Below are 12796 nucleotides of genomic sequence, written 5' to 3' on the forward strand. Positions count from 1 at the left end.
TTTTTTTTTTTTTTTTTTTTTTGGTCAAAGACTTCGATATTATCTATTCTCTTTCTTTCTCTTTCACGCCACTCTCTCCTTAAAAGCCAACCTTTTTCTCCATCTCTTCTCTCTCTCTGTGTGGTGCTTGCTTTCATCAATGGCGACTCTAGAAGACATAGGAGTCTCAGCTCTGATAAACCTCTTCGGTGCCTTCTTGTTTCTGATAGCATTCGCTGTCCTAAGAATCCAACCCATCAACGACAGAGTCTACTTCCCCAAATGGTATCTCTCCGGAGACAGACACAGTCCCCGCCGCTCCGACGGAAACCTCGTCGGAAAATTTGTCAACCTCAACTTCAAAACATACTTCACTTTCCTTAATTGGATGCCTCAAGCCATGAAAATGAGTGAATCCGAGATCATTCGTCACGCTGGTTTCGATTCTGCTGTTTTCCTCAGGATTTACACTCTCGGGTAACTTCTTCTTCTTCCTCCTCCTCAGTTGACCTTTTTTTCTTTCTTTTGAAAATGCAAAATTCTCAATCTTGAGAGATGTCAACTTCTCGAGAAACTGAAAGGAAAAAACTCGAAACTTTTCAGTTATAAAGGTTTATGTCTTTTCTTTTTCTCCACAAATAAACTTTTCTGGGTATTTAGGCTACTTATGATATTCATGAGTCTAATCACTAAAAAGATAGATACTGTTGAATTCTCGAGAAAAATTGGAACTTTCTGAGAAAATTTTGGTATTTATTGTGTTCTTGTTTGTTTTCTTGGGGATTTCCGTGATTTGTAATCCCCAAGAACGAGTTTCACCAAGTGACATAATCCCGAATTTTACGGTTAAAAATAATCTTTAATTCGTCAGAAAATATTTGTACTTTATTCTTACAGAACATGTTATTACAAAACACAGCTAAGTTTCGGATTTGTCTGCTCTGTATTCCACAAAGACAAAAGCAAAAGCAATAATGGAAGTTTTGTTTGTTGTCACTGTTTGTTTCCTGAGAAAGTCACTTTTTAGATATTCCTTTTCCGGGGAAAGTTATTGAGATTAATTATGAGAGAATCTGCATTAGTTAGTTTTTCCTTCTAAAGATGTTTTTTTCTTTTTCTTTTCATGTTGGTGTTTGGCAGCTTGAAGATCTTTGTACCAGCCATGGTTCTAGCACTCGCAGTTCTTGTTCCAGTGAATGTATCAAGCGGAACACTCTTCTTCTTGAAGAAGGAACTCGTTGTCAGCGACATTGATAAGCTCTCCATATCTAATGTCCAGCCAGAATCCTCCAAGTGAGAGCTTAGTTCTGTTTTAGAAAAAATGAGCTTTAGTACTAATGATGGTTAGTGATCATTATTAACATCTTTATGTGTGTGTGTGTCTGTGTTTAGGTTCTTCTTCCACATTGGAGTAGAGTACCTTTTCACGCTATGGGCATGTTTCATGCTCTACAGAGAGTACAACACTGTTGCACTAATGCGTCTTCAGTATCTAGCTTCACAGCGTAGGCGTCCTGAGCAGTTCACTGTAAGTGAAAACTTCAAATATTTAACACTGATGAGTGTTTTCTTAATACATTTGGAGTTTTGTTTTTTGCAGGTTGTTGTCAGAAACGTCCCTGACATGCCTGGACACTCAGTTCCGGATACTGTGGATCAGTTCTTTAGGACGAATCACCCTGAGCATTATCTCTGTCATCAGGTAATTATGTTTTGTCCTTATAAATTGCTTATCTTTGTTATAATCAGTTCGATTGAGGGATCGGATCTTCTTGTTTCAGGCAGTTTATAACGCGAACAAGTACGCGAAGCTGGTGAAGCAGAGACAGAGGCTGCAAGACTGGTATGACTATTATGTGCTCAAGCATCAACGCAATCCTCATAAGAAGAAGCCTACTTGCAGAGTTAGTCTCTCTCTCTCTCTCTCTCTCTCTACGCCATTTCTTTAGTCTTTTTTTTAGATGTAATGATGTTGATAAGGTTGTTGTCTTCTCCAGACAGGGTTTCTAGGTCTATGGGGTAAAAAAGTTGACTCCATCGAGTACTACCAACAACAGATCAAGGACTTTGACCACACTGTAAGCTACTCCTCTGGTGCAGCTAACACAGACACTTTAACCTCATTTTAAACACGTGTCTGATGTTGATAACAGATGGCTTTGGAGCGCCAAAAAGTTCTTAAAGACTCGAAACTGATGCTTCCCGTCGCATTCGTGTCGTTTGATTCACGGTGGGGAGCTGCCGTTTGCGCACAGACGCAGCAGAGCAAGAATCCAACGCTGTGGCTAACGAGCAGCGCTCCAGAGCCTCGTGATATCTATTGGCAAAACCTTTCTATACCTTTTATCTCTCTGACCATCAGAAAGCTCATAATTGGTGTCTCAGTCTTTGCATTGGTCTTCTTCTACATGATCCCCATCGCTTTCGTGCAGTCTCTTGCCAATTTACAAGGTCTTGATCGAGTTGCGCCTTTCCTCAGACCTGTCACTAGACTGTAAGTCAAAGCAATCACATGCCAATTTACACAAACTTGATAGAGTTGAATGACTCCATCTTCTTGTTATTGCAGGGACTTTGTAAAGTCATTCTTACAAGGTTTTCTACCTGGTCTCGCTCTGAAGATCTTCTTGTGGATCCTCCCAACAGTGTTACTGATTATGTCGAAGATTGAGGGCTACATTGCTTTATCTACACTTGAGCGTAGAGCAGCAGCGAAATACTATTACTTTATGTTAGTAAATGTGTTCTTGGGAAGTATCATTGCCGGAACCGCTTTTGAGCAGCTTGACTCTTTCCTTCACCAGTCACCAACTCAGTAAGCAACCTTTAACCTCTTATAAACTCTCCAAAAGAATCATACCTTTGAAAATGCTTTTGTTTATTCTTAATGGTGTTGTACTTGTACAGGATTCCTCGAACCATTGGTGTCTCTATACCGATGAAAGCTACCTTCTTTATCACGTACATAATGGTTGACGGGTGGGCTGGTATAGCGGGTGAGATTCTCCGGTTAAAGCCCCTCGTGATCTTCCACTTGAAGAACATGTTTATTGTGAAGACGGACCGAGATAGAGAGAGAGCAATGGACCCTGGTTTTGTCGATTTCAAGGAGACTCTCCCATCTCTCCAGCTCTACTTCCTCTTGGGGATTGTCTACGCCGTTGTCACTCCCATTCTCCTTCCCTTCATTTGTGTCTTCTTCGCGTTTGCTTACTTGGTCTATCGCCATCAGGTTCGCTTTACAACTCAGTGGCATCTAATACTATTTTTCAAATTTACTCAACAATTTTCATACCTTAAATTTGTGATGAAAAAAAAAGACTAAACTACCACTCCTTAATTATTTATAAATGTGTAAAAATGATTTATATAATGTTAGGTTATTTTTGATTGATTGTATTTTCGAAAAGTGGTAGCTTAGCCTATAGTATTTCAAACAGTTTCTTGATCTTTCTTGATGATGTTTTCTTGGGTTTACAACGCAGATAATCAACGTTTACAACCAACAATATGAGAGCTGTGGAGCGTTCTGGCCGCACGTTCATGGCAGGATAATAGCTAGCTTGTTGATATCTCAGCTTCTGCTTATGGGACTTTTGACTTCTAAAAAGGCAGCTAACTCAACGCCTTTGCTTATCATCTTACCCATTCTCACTCTTTCTTTCCACAAGTACTGCAAACACCGCTTCGAACCCGCCTTCGGAAAATACCCACTCGAGGTAAAGTACCAATCTTCTCCAGGACCACATCATAACCCAAAAGAAAAGTTTCTAGCTTTCTTACAAAAACATGTGTTCATCATTGGTCTTACTGCAGGACGCAATGGCGAAAGACAAGCTGGAGAAGGAGACAGAACCGGAGTTGAACATGAAAGCTGATCTTGCAGACGCGTACTTACACCCTATCTTCCTTTCATTTGACGAAGAATTAGATGAAGAAGATGAGAGGCACCAAAAAGAGACAACGGAGGTTAGAGTGGACAAACATGAAACACAGTCGTCTAGTCCTGTGACGGAGCTCGGTACTCCTTCTCATTACCAGCAACATGAAGTCTACAATCCAACGTCCCCTTCTTCGCATTACGCTTCCGCCTATGAGCAGTCATCTTCTCAGTACGAGTACCATTACGAAACTCATCGGTATGAGGAGCATGGTGGATACCGTTACAACAACTGACAAACAAAAGGGTGTCTTATATGAGTGTTACTTGTATAAGTAGTCGTTTAAAATTTAATTAAATGGTCTAGGTTTTATTGGTGGTGCTGGGAGATTGGTGGTTTTAGTGTTGTTCCAAGATTTATTTATTCTCATCTACTTTCAGTTTTTTTGGTAATTGTAAAACTTGGTTTATAGTGAATGTGATGAAAGATATGAATATTTATTTTAGGCCGAAGGTTCGGTTTCTTTTAGGTAGTTCGGAATTAGAACTATGTTAGTTCAGGTGGTGGAAATCTCACTGAAGTGAACAAAAAAAATCGGTTCAGTTTTTTGGTTAGTTTGGTTTCGAATTTTTTTCAAAATTTTTGATTTTGCGGTTAGTTCGGTTAAATTTTTTTGTTTAAATTGAATAAATTCCAGAAAAAAATTGGTTAGTTTGGTTAATTTGGTTCAGATTTTGGTTAGTTCAGTTCGGAATTTTGGTTAAAATTGATATTATTTGGTAAAAAATATTTTTAGAAAACCGAACTAACCGATTGTCGAATCGGACTAAAAATTTTTTCAGTTGCCGAATTTTCTGACCCAACTTTTGATTCAGTTCGGCAGGTTCTGGTTCGAGTAGGCCTTGTTTATTTAATTAAGATAAAAATATTTCTTAACCGAAAAACTTAACCAGGGAAAAAAGAGAGACAAAAGTAGCTCATCTTGTATTGATAAAACTTTCTGTCTCGTCCATACAAGTTCTTGTCATCCAGCTCCTGTCATTAAATGAAGATTGAGAAGACTATGATGTGTGGTCTCGCAAAATCACAGCCAAGTCGTCTCCACTTCCATGGCTACTCCTTTAGCAGCTCCTCTCTTCTCTCCTTTATCTCTTTCTTCAGCAAGAAACCGCCGTTCGTATCCCAAGATCCGATTCCAGTCGAACAATGGGAGCACTTTGGAGTCCAATGGACACCAGAAGCTAAATCTATCGAAATGTGGTAAACTAGATGGAAAAAGGAGTAAGTTCCTGCAAATGGGTTCTCGAGAGATGACTTTTGGGAGAAAACTCTCAGTTCAGGCCGCGGATGGGGCAGGGACAGGGAACACATCAACGATCTCTAGTAACGTAAGCTTAACGATTTGAAGATTTTATGATGTTTGTCTACCACGTTAGGTTTTCATCCTCGTTGTTATGCACACTAGGTGTTGGCGATAGCGCACTTGTTGGTGTCACTTGGGATCATACTAGCGGCAGACCAGTTCTTGAAACAGGCTTTTGTAGCAGCCTCCATAAAGTTCCCCAGCGCTTTGTTTGGGATGTTTTGTATTTTCTCTGTTCTTATGATATTAGATACCGTTGTCCCCGCTGCTGCAACTGGCATGATGAACTTCTTCGAGCCAGCGTTTCTGTTCATCCAGAGATGGCTTCCTTTGTTCTACGTTCCATCTCTTGTGGTTCTCCCTCTTTCCGTCAGAGATATTCCCGCGGCTTCCGGCCTCAAAATCTGCTACATTGTTGGTATATAATCATTCTCTTCTTATTATGGTACCCTTCATAGTAATGTTATCTTGTTAGCTCTGTTTAATGTTTGATCAAATGCTTGTACAGCTGGTGGATGGTTGGCGTCTCTTTGTGTAGCAGGGTTCACAGCTATTGCAGTGAGGAAAATGGTGAATACCGAGATGACGGAAGCTGAGCCTATGGCAAAACCTTCACCATTCTCAGCACTTGAGCTGTGGAGTTGGAGTGGGATCTTTGTTGCGTCGTTTGTTGGTGCTATGTTTTACCCTAATTCGTTGGGGACAAGTGCAAGGACTTGTCTCCCTTTCCTTCTTTCTTCTACTGTTCTAGGTTACATTGTCGGTACCGGGTACAATTTAAACCCTTTCCTTGTTTTCTACTCAAGTTTCAAGTCTCTAGCTTGATGCTATTCTTATTGTATTGTCTAGGTTGCCATCTGCTATTAAGAAAGTATTCCATCCGATAATCTGCTGCGCTGTATCTGCACTACTCGCTGCTCTAGCTTTTGGGTATGCTTCAGGATCTGGACTTGATCCTGTTTTAGGTAAAACTCACTCAAACAAGAGAGAAAGAAAGACCTAGAACAGAAAGTAAAAGTTCTTTTGTTCACTACTCTTAATGGTGGTGACAGGAAACTACCTTACAAAAGTAGCATCGGATCCTGGTGCTGGTGACATCTTAATGGGTTTTCTTGGCTCTGTCATTCTCTCTTTCGCTTTCTCCATGTTCAAACAGAGAAAGGTAACAACACACTTGTTCTTGTTTTTCTTTAGAAAAGTGGTGACAATCTGTTTGGTTTGCCCCAGCTTGTGAAAAGGCACGCAGCTGAGATATTTACGTCTGTGATTGTTTCAACGATATTCTCGCTCTACTCCACTGCTCTCGTTGGACGTTTAGTTGGTTTGGAACCATCTTTAACGGTTTCAATCCTACCTCGCTGCATCACGGTTGCGTTAGCCCTTAGCATTGTATCACTCTTTGAAGGTATAACATGCTATTCTTCTCCTCAGCAGAGTACATTAAAGAACATTTTTAGCGACTCTTTTGGACATATTTCAGGGACCAATTCGTCGCTTACAGCAGCTGTAGTGGTTGTGACTGGTCTGATTGGAGCTAACTTTGTACAAGTTGTTCTTGACAAACTGCGTTTAAATGATCCTATTGCTCGAGGAATCGCAACTGCTTCAAGGTGACTTCTTTACAGATATCATCTTTTCGCATTTCGAATCAAAATGAGGAAAAATCTAATAACATTATTTAAGTGGACAGTGCTCATGGACTTGGAACAGCAGCTTTGTCGGCCAAGGAGCCAGAGGCACTTCCCTTCTGTGCAATTGCTTATGCTCTCACTGGAATCTTCGGATCCTTACTCTGTTCTGTCCCTGCCGTCCGACAGAGTTTGCTGGCTGTCGTCGGATGAGAATTGATGACGTGGCGACACACAATTGGTGGCGGCCCTAGAAGCCGGCGAGTTACTTTTCAATATGGGAGCAGTTTGGTTTGAATCATTAATTTTTCATTCTATTTTGTATATGCTGTGAATTTATTATAATGGAAAAAAAATATGTAAACTTTAATATTTTCATTGATACAAAAAAAATTCACAAAGTCTCAGTTTTACATCTTTTACCTTTCTCTTGCAATTTAGAAATTTATGTATTCAATTTTTAGTCATGTGATAAAATAAAATAAAAGGTCTGATTGGTAACGACGGTAGATTTTTTTTTGTGGTGATTTTAAATTTTATTGCTGTATAATTTTATGAAAGAGCTAAAAAATTGCTTTGGATATTTGGTTAGGTTATTTCTAGAGATGTGGTTTCAAAAAAATATTTAAAGCTTGATTGCTCTGAATTTGATGCTTTAGAAATAAATAGTATCGTGACCTCCCCCGATAATTTAAGAATTATCAAAATTGATAAAAAAAAACTGAGAGGGCAAAAGAGTAAAAAAGAAAAGAAGATGACGAGAGCCCAAAGCTTCTAACGGAAGGCGTAAAGCTAAAAGCGTTACCAAACTATCTTCCCAGTCTTGTCTGAATTCTACTCTCAGCCACAAAACCCAAAAAATGATACTAATCCCAACTTCTTCTTCATCTTCGTGTTCTTATTACTCGTGTTGTTGCCTTCCGCAAGCTTCCTTCAATTCTAATTCATATCCATCGAATCAGTCTCTGTTCCTCTCCAAATCCGCTTATCCAAGTCACCAGGGTACTTATGCTTCAATCTGTTGATTTGAACTCCTTCGGTAGGATCTAAAGTCTTATGCTTCAATTTGTTTACGACTCTGTGGCTACTTCAGGAAGCAGAAAGCTGAAGACTTTGCGTCTCCGGGCTAATTTCTGGGAGTCAATCCGATCTGGGTACTTCCAAAGTTTCATAATTTTCGTGCTCGTAGCCTGGTACATTGAATGCTTGATTGATTGATTGATTCAGGTTTGTAAAGAATAATAACACGACCCAACTTGTGGAACCACCTTCTACAACCGAAGAAGATGAAGACACGGAACCATTACTTCCTGTGGAGTTTACTTTGGTTGAGAGAACTCTTCAAGATGGGTTGATTGAAGAGATCATATTTTCTTCTGGTGGTGAAATTGATGTCTATGATCTTCAAACCCTTTGTGACAAGGTTAGTTAAAACTTAAAAGCTTCTATTTCTTCTTGATGTTACTTCAAAAAAAAGGCTCTCATTTTGGATTATATAATATTAAAGGTGGGATGGCCTCGGAGACCACTAACGAAACTAGCTGCAGCTTTGAAGAATAGTTATATGGTTGCTACATTGCATTCTGTATTGAAGCCATCATCATCATCATCATCATCATCAGGTGCTTCATTCAATTAACCTTAATCTTCACTCATCCGATGTTTTGATGAATATCTTAGCGGATTTTGGAGAAGTTATTTGACACAGAAGGAGATAATGAGCAGCAGCAGAAGAATAAGAAGCTTATTGGAATGGCACGTGCCACGTCGGATCATGCCTTTAATGCTACAATTTGGGATGTTCTTGTTGATCCTGAGTATCAGGTAACCAAAACAAAGAACTAACTCTTCTGTGTGTTGATGTTAATAAGTGTTGTTTTGGTTTTCAGGGTCAAGGGCTTGGTAAAGCTCTTGTGGAAAAGCTTGTAAGGGCTCTTCTTCAGAGAGATATTGGTAATATATCTCTTTTTGCAGATAGTCAAGGTAATAATACAAATATCAAATCACCATACAAACTTTTGTAATCAAGACTTCTTCTTTCTTAGAGTTATTGAATTTGTCATGCAGTTGTGGATTTCTATCAAAACTTGGGGTTTGAGGCTGATCCAGAAGGCATCAAAGGCATGTTTTGGTACCCAAAGTAGCAGTTGGTGGGTTTGCAAAAGAGTGGGACTTTACTATTTGGCTGTATGCTTTCTTATTATATGGGTCGGGTCAATAAGGAAGTTTACTAACTGTGCATTTTGTAACTCGAAACCGATATTTGTCTATTTAAGATTCAAACATGAGTATATGATCAATAGGAAGAAACCTTTCTTTCCATTGCTTAAAAGGTTTGATGAGGAAACTTTAAAATGGATAATATTGTATTAATTTAATTTTTATTGCTTTGCTATTAACTTCTCTACATTACAGAATTTTCTGTTACCATCTCCACATAAATTACAAACCAAAGCAAGATAGTCCTTTTCGCCATGAAAAAAAATCCATAAAAGAAAGAAAGAAGAAACTGCAAACGGGTTTATAGACGGGTTATAATTTGCTTTTTGTTTTAGGCTTTAGCAGCTTCTGCAGGAGCAGTTTCTTTGTTCGCAATGAGCTGCTCATAGAGATCTCTGATCTTCAATCCAACAATGGTCTGGAAAAGTCCAGTTCCATTGTTGCTACCAGGGAAATCAGCATGTTTCAGCATTTGTTGAGTCACTTCCCCGTAGAATTTGGTCGAGAGGTTGCTCAGATGGCTCTCCACATAAATCAGCTCGTCCAGTCTATCGAATTGCCCGTCCATCCAACAACCGAAACCTGATAGAGAGAGAACAAAATGCTCAAACCAAGAGCTAAAAAAAACGAAACTCATTCTGCAATATCAACCAATGTACCTCATGGTCGAAGTAGGAATCAGGTGCATAGTTGAACTTGATACCAGGGTACGAGCAGGTGAGTTTGCGGCCGCAAGGTATCCACGAGACGGTTGAACCTTCATCGAATAGGTAGACCGGGCTAAAGTACTTAACACCTTCCTTCATTATCAACCTCACTCTCAACACTTTGCCTTCATTGTCATCTGGAATCAGCTGTGTTGGAAGCACTTCTATCACCGCATCCGCGTACTGCTTTTGTGGGTCTGCATAAGCCATTTGATGCACATTGTTATCAACAAAATTTTCCAGGAAATGAAGACTGAATATGAGTTTATACCAATGAATGCATCGAAGTCAGGCTTTCGTGCTTCGATACTCGCTTTGATGCTCTCTAAGCTGTGACCTCTTTCAGCCATGTCCCTCTGTGACACAAACTCGTTTGATACGTTACATTGTCACGGTCGAATCTTATGTATATATATATATATATACGAAGATGAAATAGATAAAGAAACACACCTGAATTTTCCAAGCGAACTTGACCTCATTACTAATGTCTAGGTAGATACTGAAGTCCAATAAGTCTCTTACCCTCTCATCAAACCTTCACAAGTAGATAAAACATTATTATAAAAATATTGCATGACCAAAACTATAGACTAACTTAATTAGTCGAATATAATTTCATCATCGTCAAACTATAATATTTCATGCAAAAGGTTCAAATACTCAATATATTATTATCTAGAATCTAAATCCAAGATTCCGACAAGAAAGTAAAGACTTGCAAACTCTTGAAGTTGTCTGAGAGACAAAACAGAGTGATGAGTGGCCTACTTACATTGGGTGAAGACCTTCGATGACGAGAATCTTGGGAGGCTGAATAAGCTCAGGTGCGTCAAGAAGTCCAGTGACGTGATTATAAATGGGTTTCTCGACGGCGATACCACTCTTGAGAGCTTTGACTTGCTCATACATGAGATCAAAGTCATTGGCGCGTGGGTCCAAAGCAGTGACTCCTTTCTCTTTGCGACCGGTTCTGTCTAAGGAATGGTAATCGTCGAGGCAGATCACAGTGGTCATGTCACTGATGAGTGTGTTGGAGTCAGGGTTCCCTCCCTTTGGTGGCTCGGCGGCTCCACCGAAGACACTGGTCAGCCTCCGCATGAAGGTACTTTTGCCGCATCCGGAGTCGGCAGCGAGTCCGATCACCACGGTTTGTTGTGCGGCGCAAGTGATGATGGTGTTGAATCTACGGTTGGTTTGGCGACGGTAGAAGAAGACTTGTTTGGAGGAGGAGGAGGAGGTAAAGAAATGAGTTGAATTGAGAGCTTGAGTTGAGTAGATTGTTGAAACAGCCATTGCTGCTGGTGATTTGTTCCTCTTCCTCTTCTTCTCCGCCTAAGCTCTCTGTTTTTGTTTTGTTTTGTTTTGTTTTGGGAGAGCTTTGGTTGAGTGATGAGGATTTGGATATGATGAAAGAAATATGGGTAAGGATATTTTGAGTTATGGGTTTTTGTGTGGTGATGTAAAGATGTGAAACCAAATGAGAGGAGGCAAATGAGTCTATAGGAAACAAATGGCAAATGAGTTATGGTTTTGATCTGATGTGGTCTGTAATGAGTGGCTCATGTTTTGATTTCCTCAAGTAAACACTATGTGATGTTTGTTTCAGATAAGTTTTTAGTCTCTCTGTTAAGATAATTGTTGACAAGTAAAACACTTCTAGCCGCACGAAAACAAGCAATATGTATCTTCTATACTTCATGGTTTCTTTTGAGTTGTCTAAATTATATAGATTTGCATAATGGTACTTGATTTTAATTATTTTATAAAAATGATAATTGGATATTGAAGTTTAGGAGAGAGTGGAGTTGCCGATGAAAGTGATAAAACTAGAACAGAGCATGGAGGGACGCACGGTGGATATTTGCTTATTTTTGGAGGTTTCGGATATTTGAATAGAAACGTGGAAGACTTTAATTGGAGAGATGGAGGTTATGTGTTTAAGGTCTGAAGTTGAATGAGTGTTGGACCAAAATCTCATATGGACCATATGGACCAAATGGTATTCTACAGCATCCAAAAAAAATCTGTATGGACCTCTATCATGTAAATTACTTTAACACCCTTAATTAAACTAAATTAAAATAAAATTAAAAACACAAAACTAAAAAACGTTATGGTCGCCGGCGTAGGATTTTTTCTTCCTCATTCTCTACGTCTTTTCTTCTACGACTCCTCGTCTTCAACCCTGTTCCACTACAGCGGCATCGACGTTGAAGTTTGTTATCCACCATGTTAAATGGCATCAAAACTCGTGACATCTCTTGCTTTATCTTGAGCTCAGATGCCACAACCTCAGATGCCACAACCACAAATTAGTTGTACAATACACAAAATATAATTTTATTAGTTGTACCACTTATATACGTATCCATACCATGTCACAAATGTTATTTATCATATATTTTGTATAAAGATGCTCAATGTGTGTGTTTTCCAGAAATAATGTGGCTAAACAAGTAAATAACTATTATATGTCTTATACTTTTAAGGTTTATTAACTTGTTTGTCCACTATATTTTTGAAAAACATACACCAAATTCATTTTAACCAAATTAATGATTCTACTTTAGTAGGGCAAAGGCATGTACACATAAAGAAGTGGTACAACCGAGATAAGTTTAAATTTTATGTGGTACAACTAGTTTTTTCGATTCCACTGCCAAAGTACAACTATGTACAAACTGGTACAACTCATAACCTAGTACAACTATGTACGACCTGGTATAACTCAAATACTTGTAATACTATGTTATTTCATTTTGTATTGTGCATCACTTTTTAAACATGTATCATGTTTTAAATATCGTGGTTGAACACTAATATCGTAATATTTTGAAAAAACATAATTTAACCTAAATATTTTTATGTAATTTTTTTTGACAATTATTACACCATCACATAAGTTTACATAATCTACCTTGTACTTTAACTGTTTGTTTTCTTGATTAACCACATTATTTTGGAAAAGTATAATCTAACTTTCAAATGTTACGATGTCGTTTTGTGATATATTCT

General features: G+C 38.8%; 4 protein-coding genes across 5 annotated transcripts; 3 read left to right on the forward strand and 1 right to left on the reverse strand.

Annotated features, from left to right (window-relative positions):
• Window positions 1-46: 46 nt before the first annotated feature.
• Window positions 47-4365, forward strand: LOC106295436 (CSC1-like protein At1g32090). The gene is made up of 11 exons (XM_013731333.1): window positions 47-456; window positions 1120-1272; window positions 1372-1507; window positions 1580-1681; window positions 1761-1883; window positions 1977-2057; window positions 2133-2473; window positions 2549-2794; window positions 2887-3211; window positions 3465-3698; window positions 3796-4365. The coding sequence occupies exons 1-11, from the start codon at window positions 140-142 to the stop codon at window positions 4153-4155; spliced, it is 2418 nt and encodes an 805-aa protein (XP_013586787.1). The 5' UTR covers window positions 47-139; the 3' UTR covers window positions 4156-4365.
• Window positions 4366-4969: 604 nt separating this feature from the next.
• LOC106295858 (plastidal glycolate/glycerate translocator 1, chloroplastic) lies at window positions 4970-7258 on the forward strand. The gene is made up of 8 exons (XM_013731851.1): window positions 4970-5248; window positions 5326-5641; window positions 5732-5993; window positions 6073-6188; window positions 6276-6385; window positions 6451-6628; window positions 6704-6833; window positions 6914-7258. The coding sequence occupies exons 1-8, from the start codon at window positions 4970-4972 to the stop codon at window positions 7062-7064; spliced, it is 1542 nt and encodes a 513-aa protein (XP_013587305.1). The 3' UTR covers window positions 7065-7258.
• Window positions 7259-7596: 338 nt separating this feature from the next.
• Window positions 7597-9173, forward strand: LOC106295341 (acetyltransferase NSI). 2 transcript variants are annotated; one of them, XM_013731216.1, is made up of 7 exons: window positions 7597-7853; window positions 7945-8005; window positions 8079-8274; window positions 8359-8462; window positions 8558-8675; window positions 8741-8834; window positions 8919-9173. In XM_013731216.1, the coding sequence occupies exons 1-7, from the start codon at window positions 7712-7714 to the stop codon at window positions 8993-8995; spliced, it is 792 nt and encodes a 263-aa protein (XP_013586670.1). In that variant the 5' UTR covers window positions 7597-7711; the 3' UTR covers window positions 8996-9173. The 2 variants fall into 2 exon arrangements, with proteins under 2 accessions (XP_013586670.1, XP_013586669.1); XM_013731215.1 differs by having other exon boundaries at window positions 7598-7853; window positions 8359-8473; window positions 8560-8675.
• Window positions 9174-9215: 42 nt separating this feature from the next.
• On the reverse strand, window positions 9216-11285 carry LOC106295340 (phosphoribulokinase, chloroplastic). Its single transcript, XM_013731214.1, is given in 6 exon segments — window positions 9216-9641; window positions 9644-9653; window positions 9731-9975; window positions 10050-10134; window positions 10232-10316; window positions 10554-11285. Coding segments are annotated over 6 exon segments (1185 nt in total). The 5' UTR covers window positions 11075-11285; the 3' UTR covers window positions 9216-9402.
• Between the last annotated feature and the right edge of the window lie 1511 nt (window positions 11286-12796).

The sequence above is a fragment of the Brassica oleracea genome, chromosome C5, assembly GCF_000695525.1.
Source record: "Brassica oleracea var. oleracea cultivar TO1000 chromosome C5, BOL, whole genome shotgun sequence".
NCBI lineage: Eukaryota > Viridiplantae > Streptophyta > Magnoliopsida > Brassicales > Brassicaceae > Brassica > Brassica oleracea.

Coding starts and splice junctions, on each gene's coding strand:
- LOC106295341 (XM_013731215.1), top strand. CDS start 7,712: ATGATACTAATCCCAACTTCTTCTTCATCTTCGTGTTCTTATTACTCG. Junction 8,006..8,078: donor TGGGAGTCAATCCGATCTGG/GTACTTCCAAAG, acceptor TGATTGATTCAG/GTTTGTAAAGAATAATAACA. Junction 8,275..8,358: donor TTCAAACCCTTTGTGACAAG/GTTAGTTAAAAC, acceptor ATAATATTAAAG/GTGGGATGGCCTCGGAGACC.
- LOC106295858 (XM_013731851.1), top strand. CDS start 4,970: ATGGCTACTCCTTTAGCAGCTCCTCTCTTCTCTCCTTTATCTCTTTCT. Junction 6,629..6,703: donor CATTGTATCACTCTTTGAAG/GTATAACATGCT, acceptor GACATATTTCAG/GGACCAATTCGTCGCTTACA. Junction 6,834..6,913: donor GGAATCGCAACTGCTTCAAG/GTGACTTCTTTA, acceptor TTAAGTGGACAG/TGCTCATGGACTTGGAACAG.
- LOC106295436 (XM_013731333.1), top strand. CDS start 140: ATGGCGACTCTAGAAGACATAGGAGTCTCAGCTCTGATAAACCTCTTC. Junction 2,058..2,132: donor TCAAGGACTTTGACCACACT/GTAAGCTACTCC, acceptor TGTTGATAACAG/ATGGCTTTGGAGCGCCAAAA. Junction 3,212..3,464: donor ACTTGGTCTATCGCCATCAG/GTTCGCTTTACA, acceptor TTTACAACGCAG/ATAATCAACGTTTACAACCA.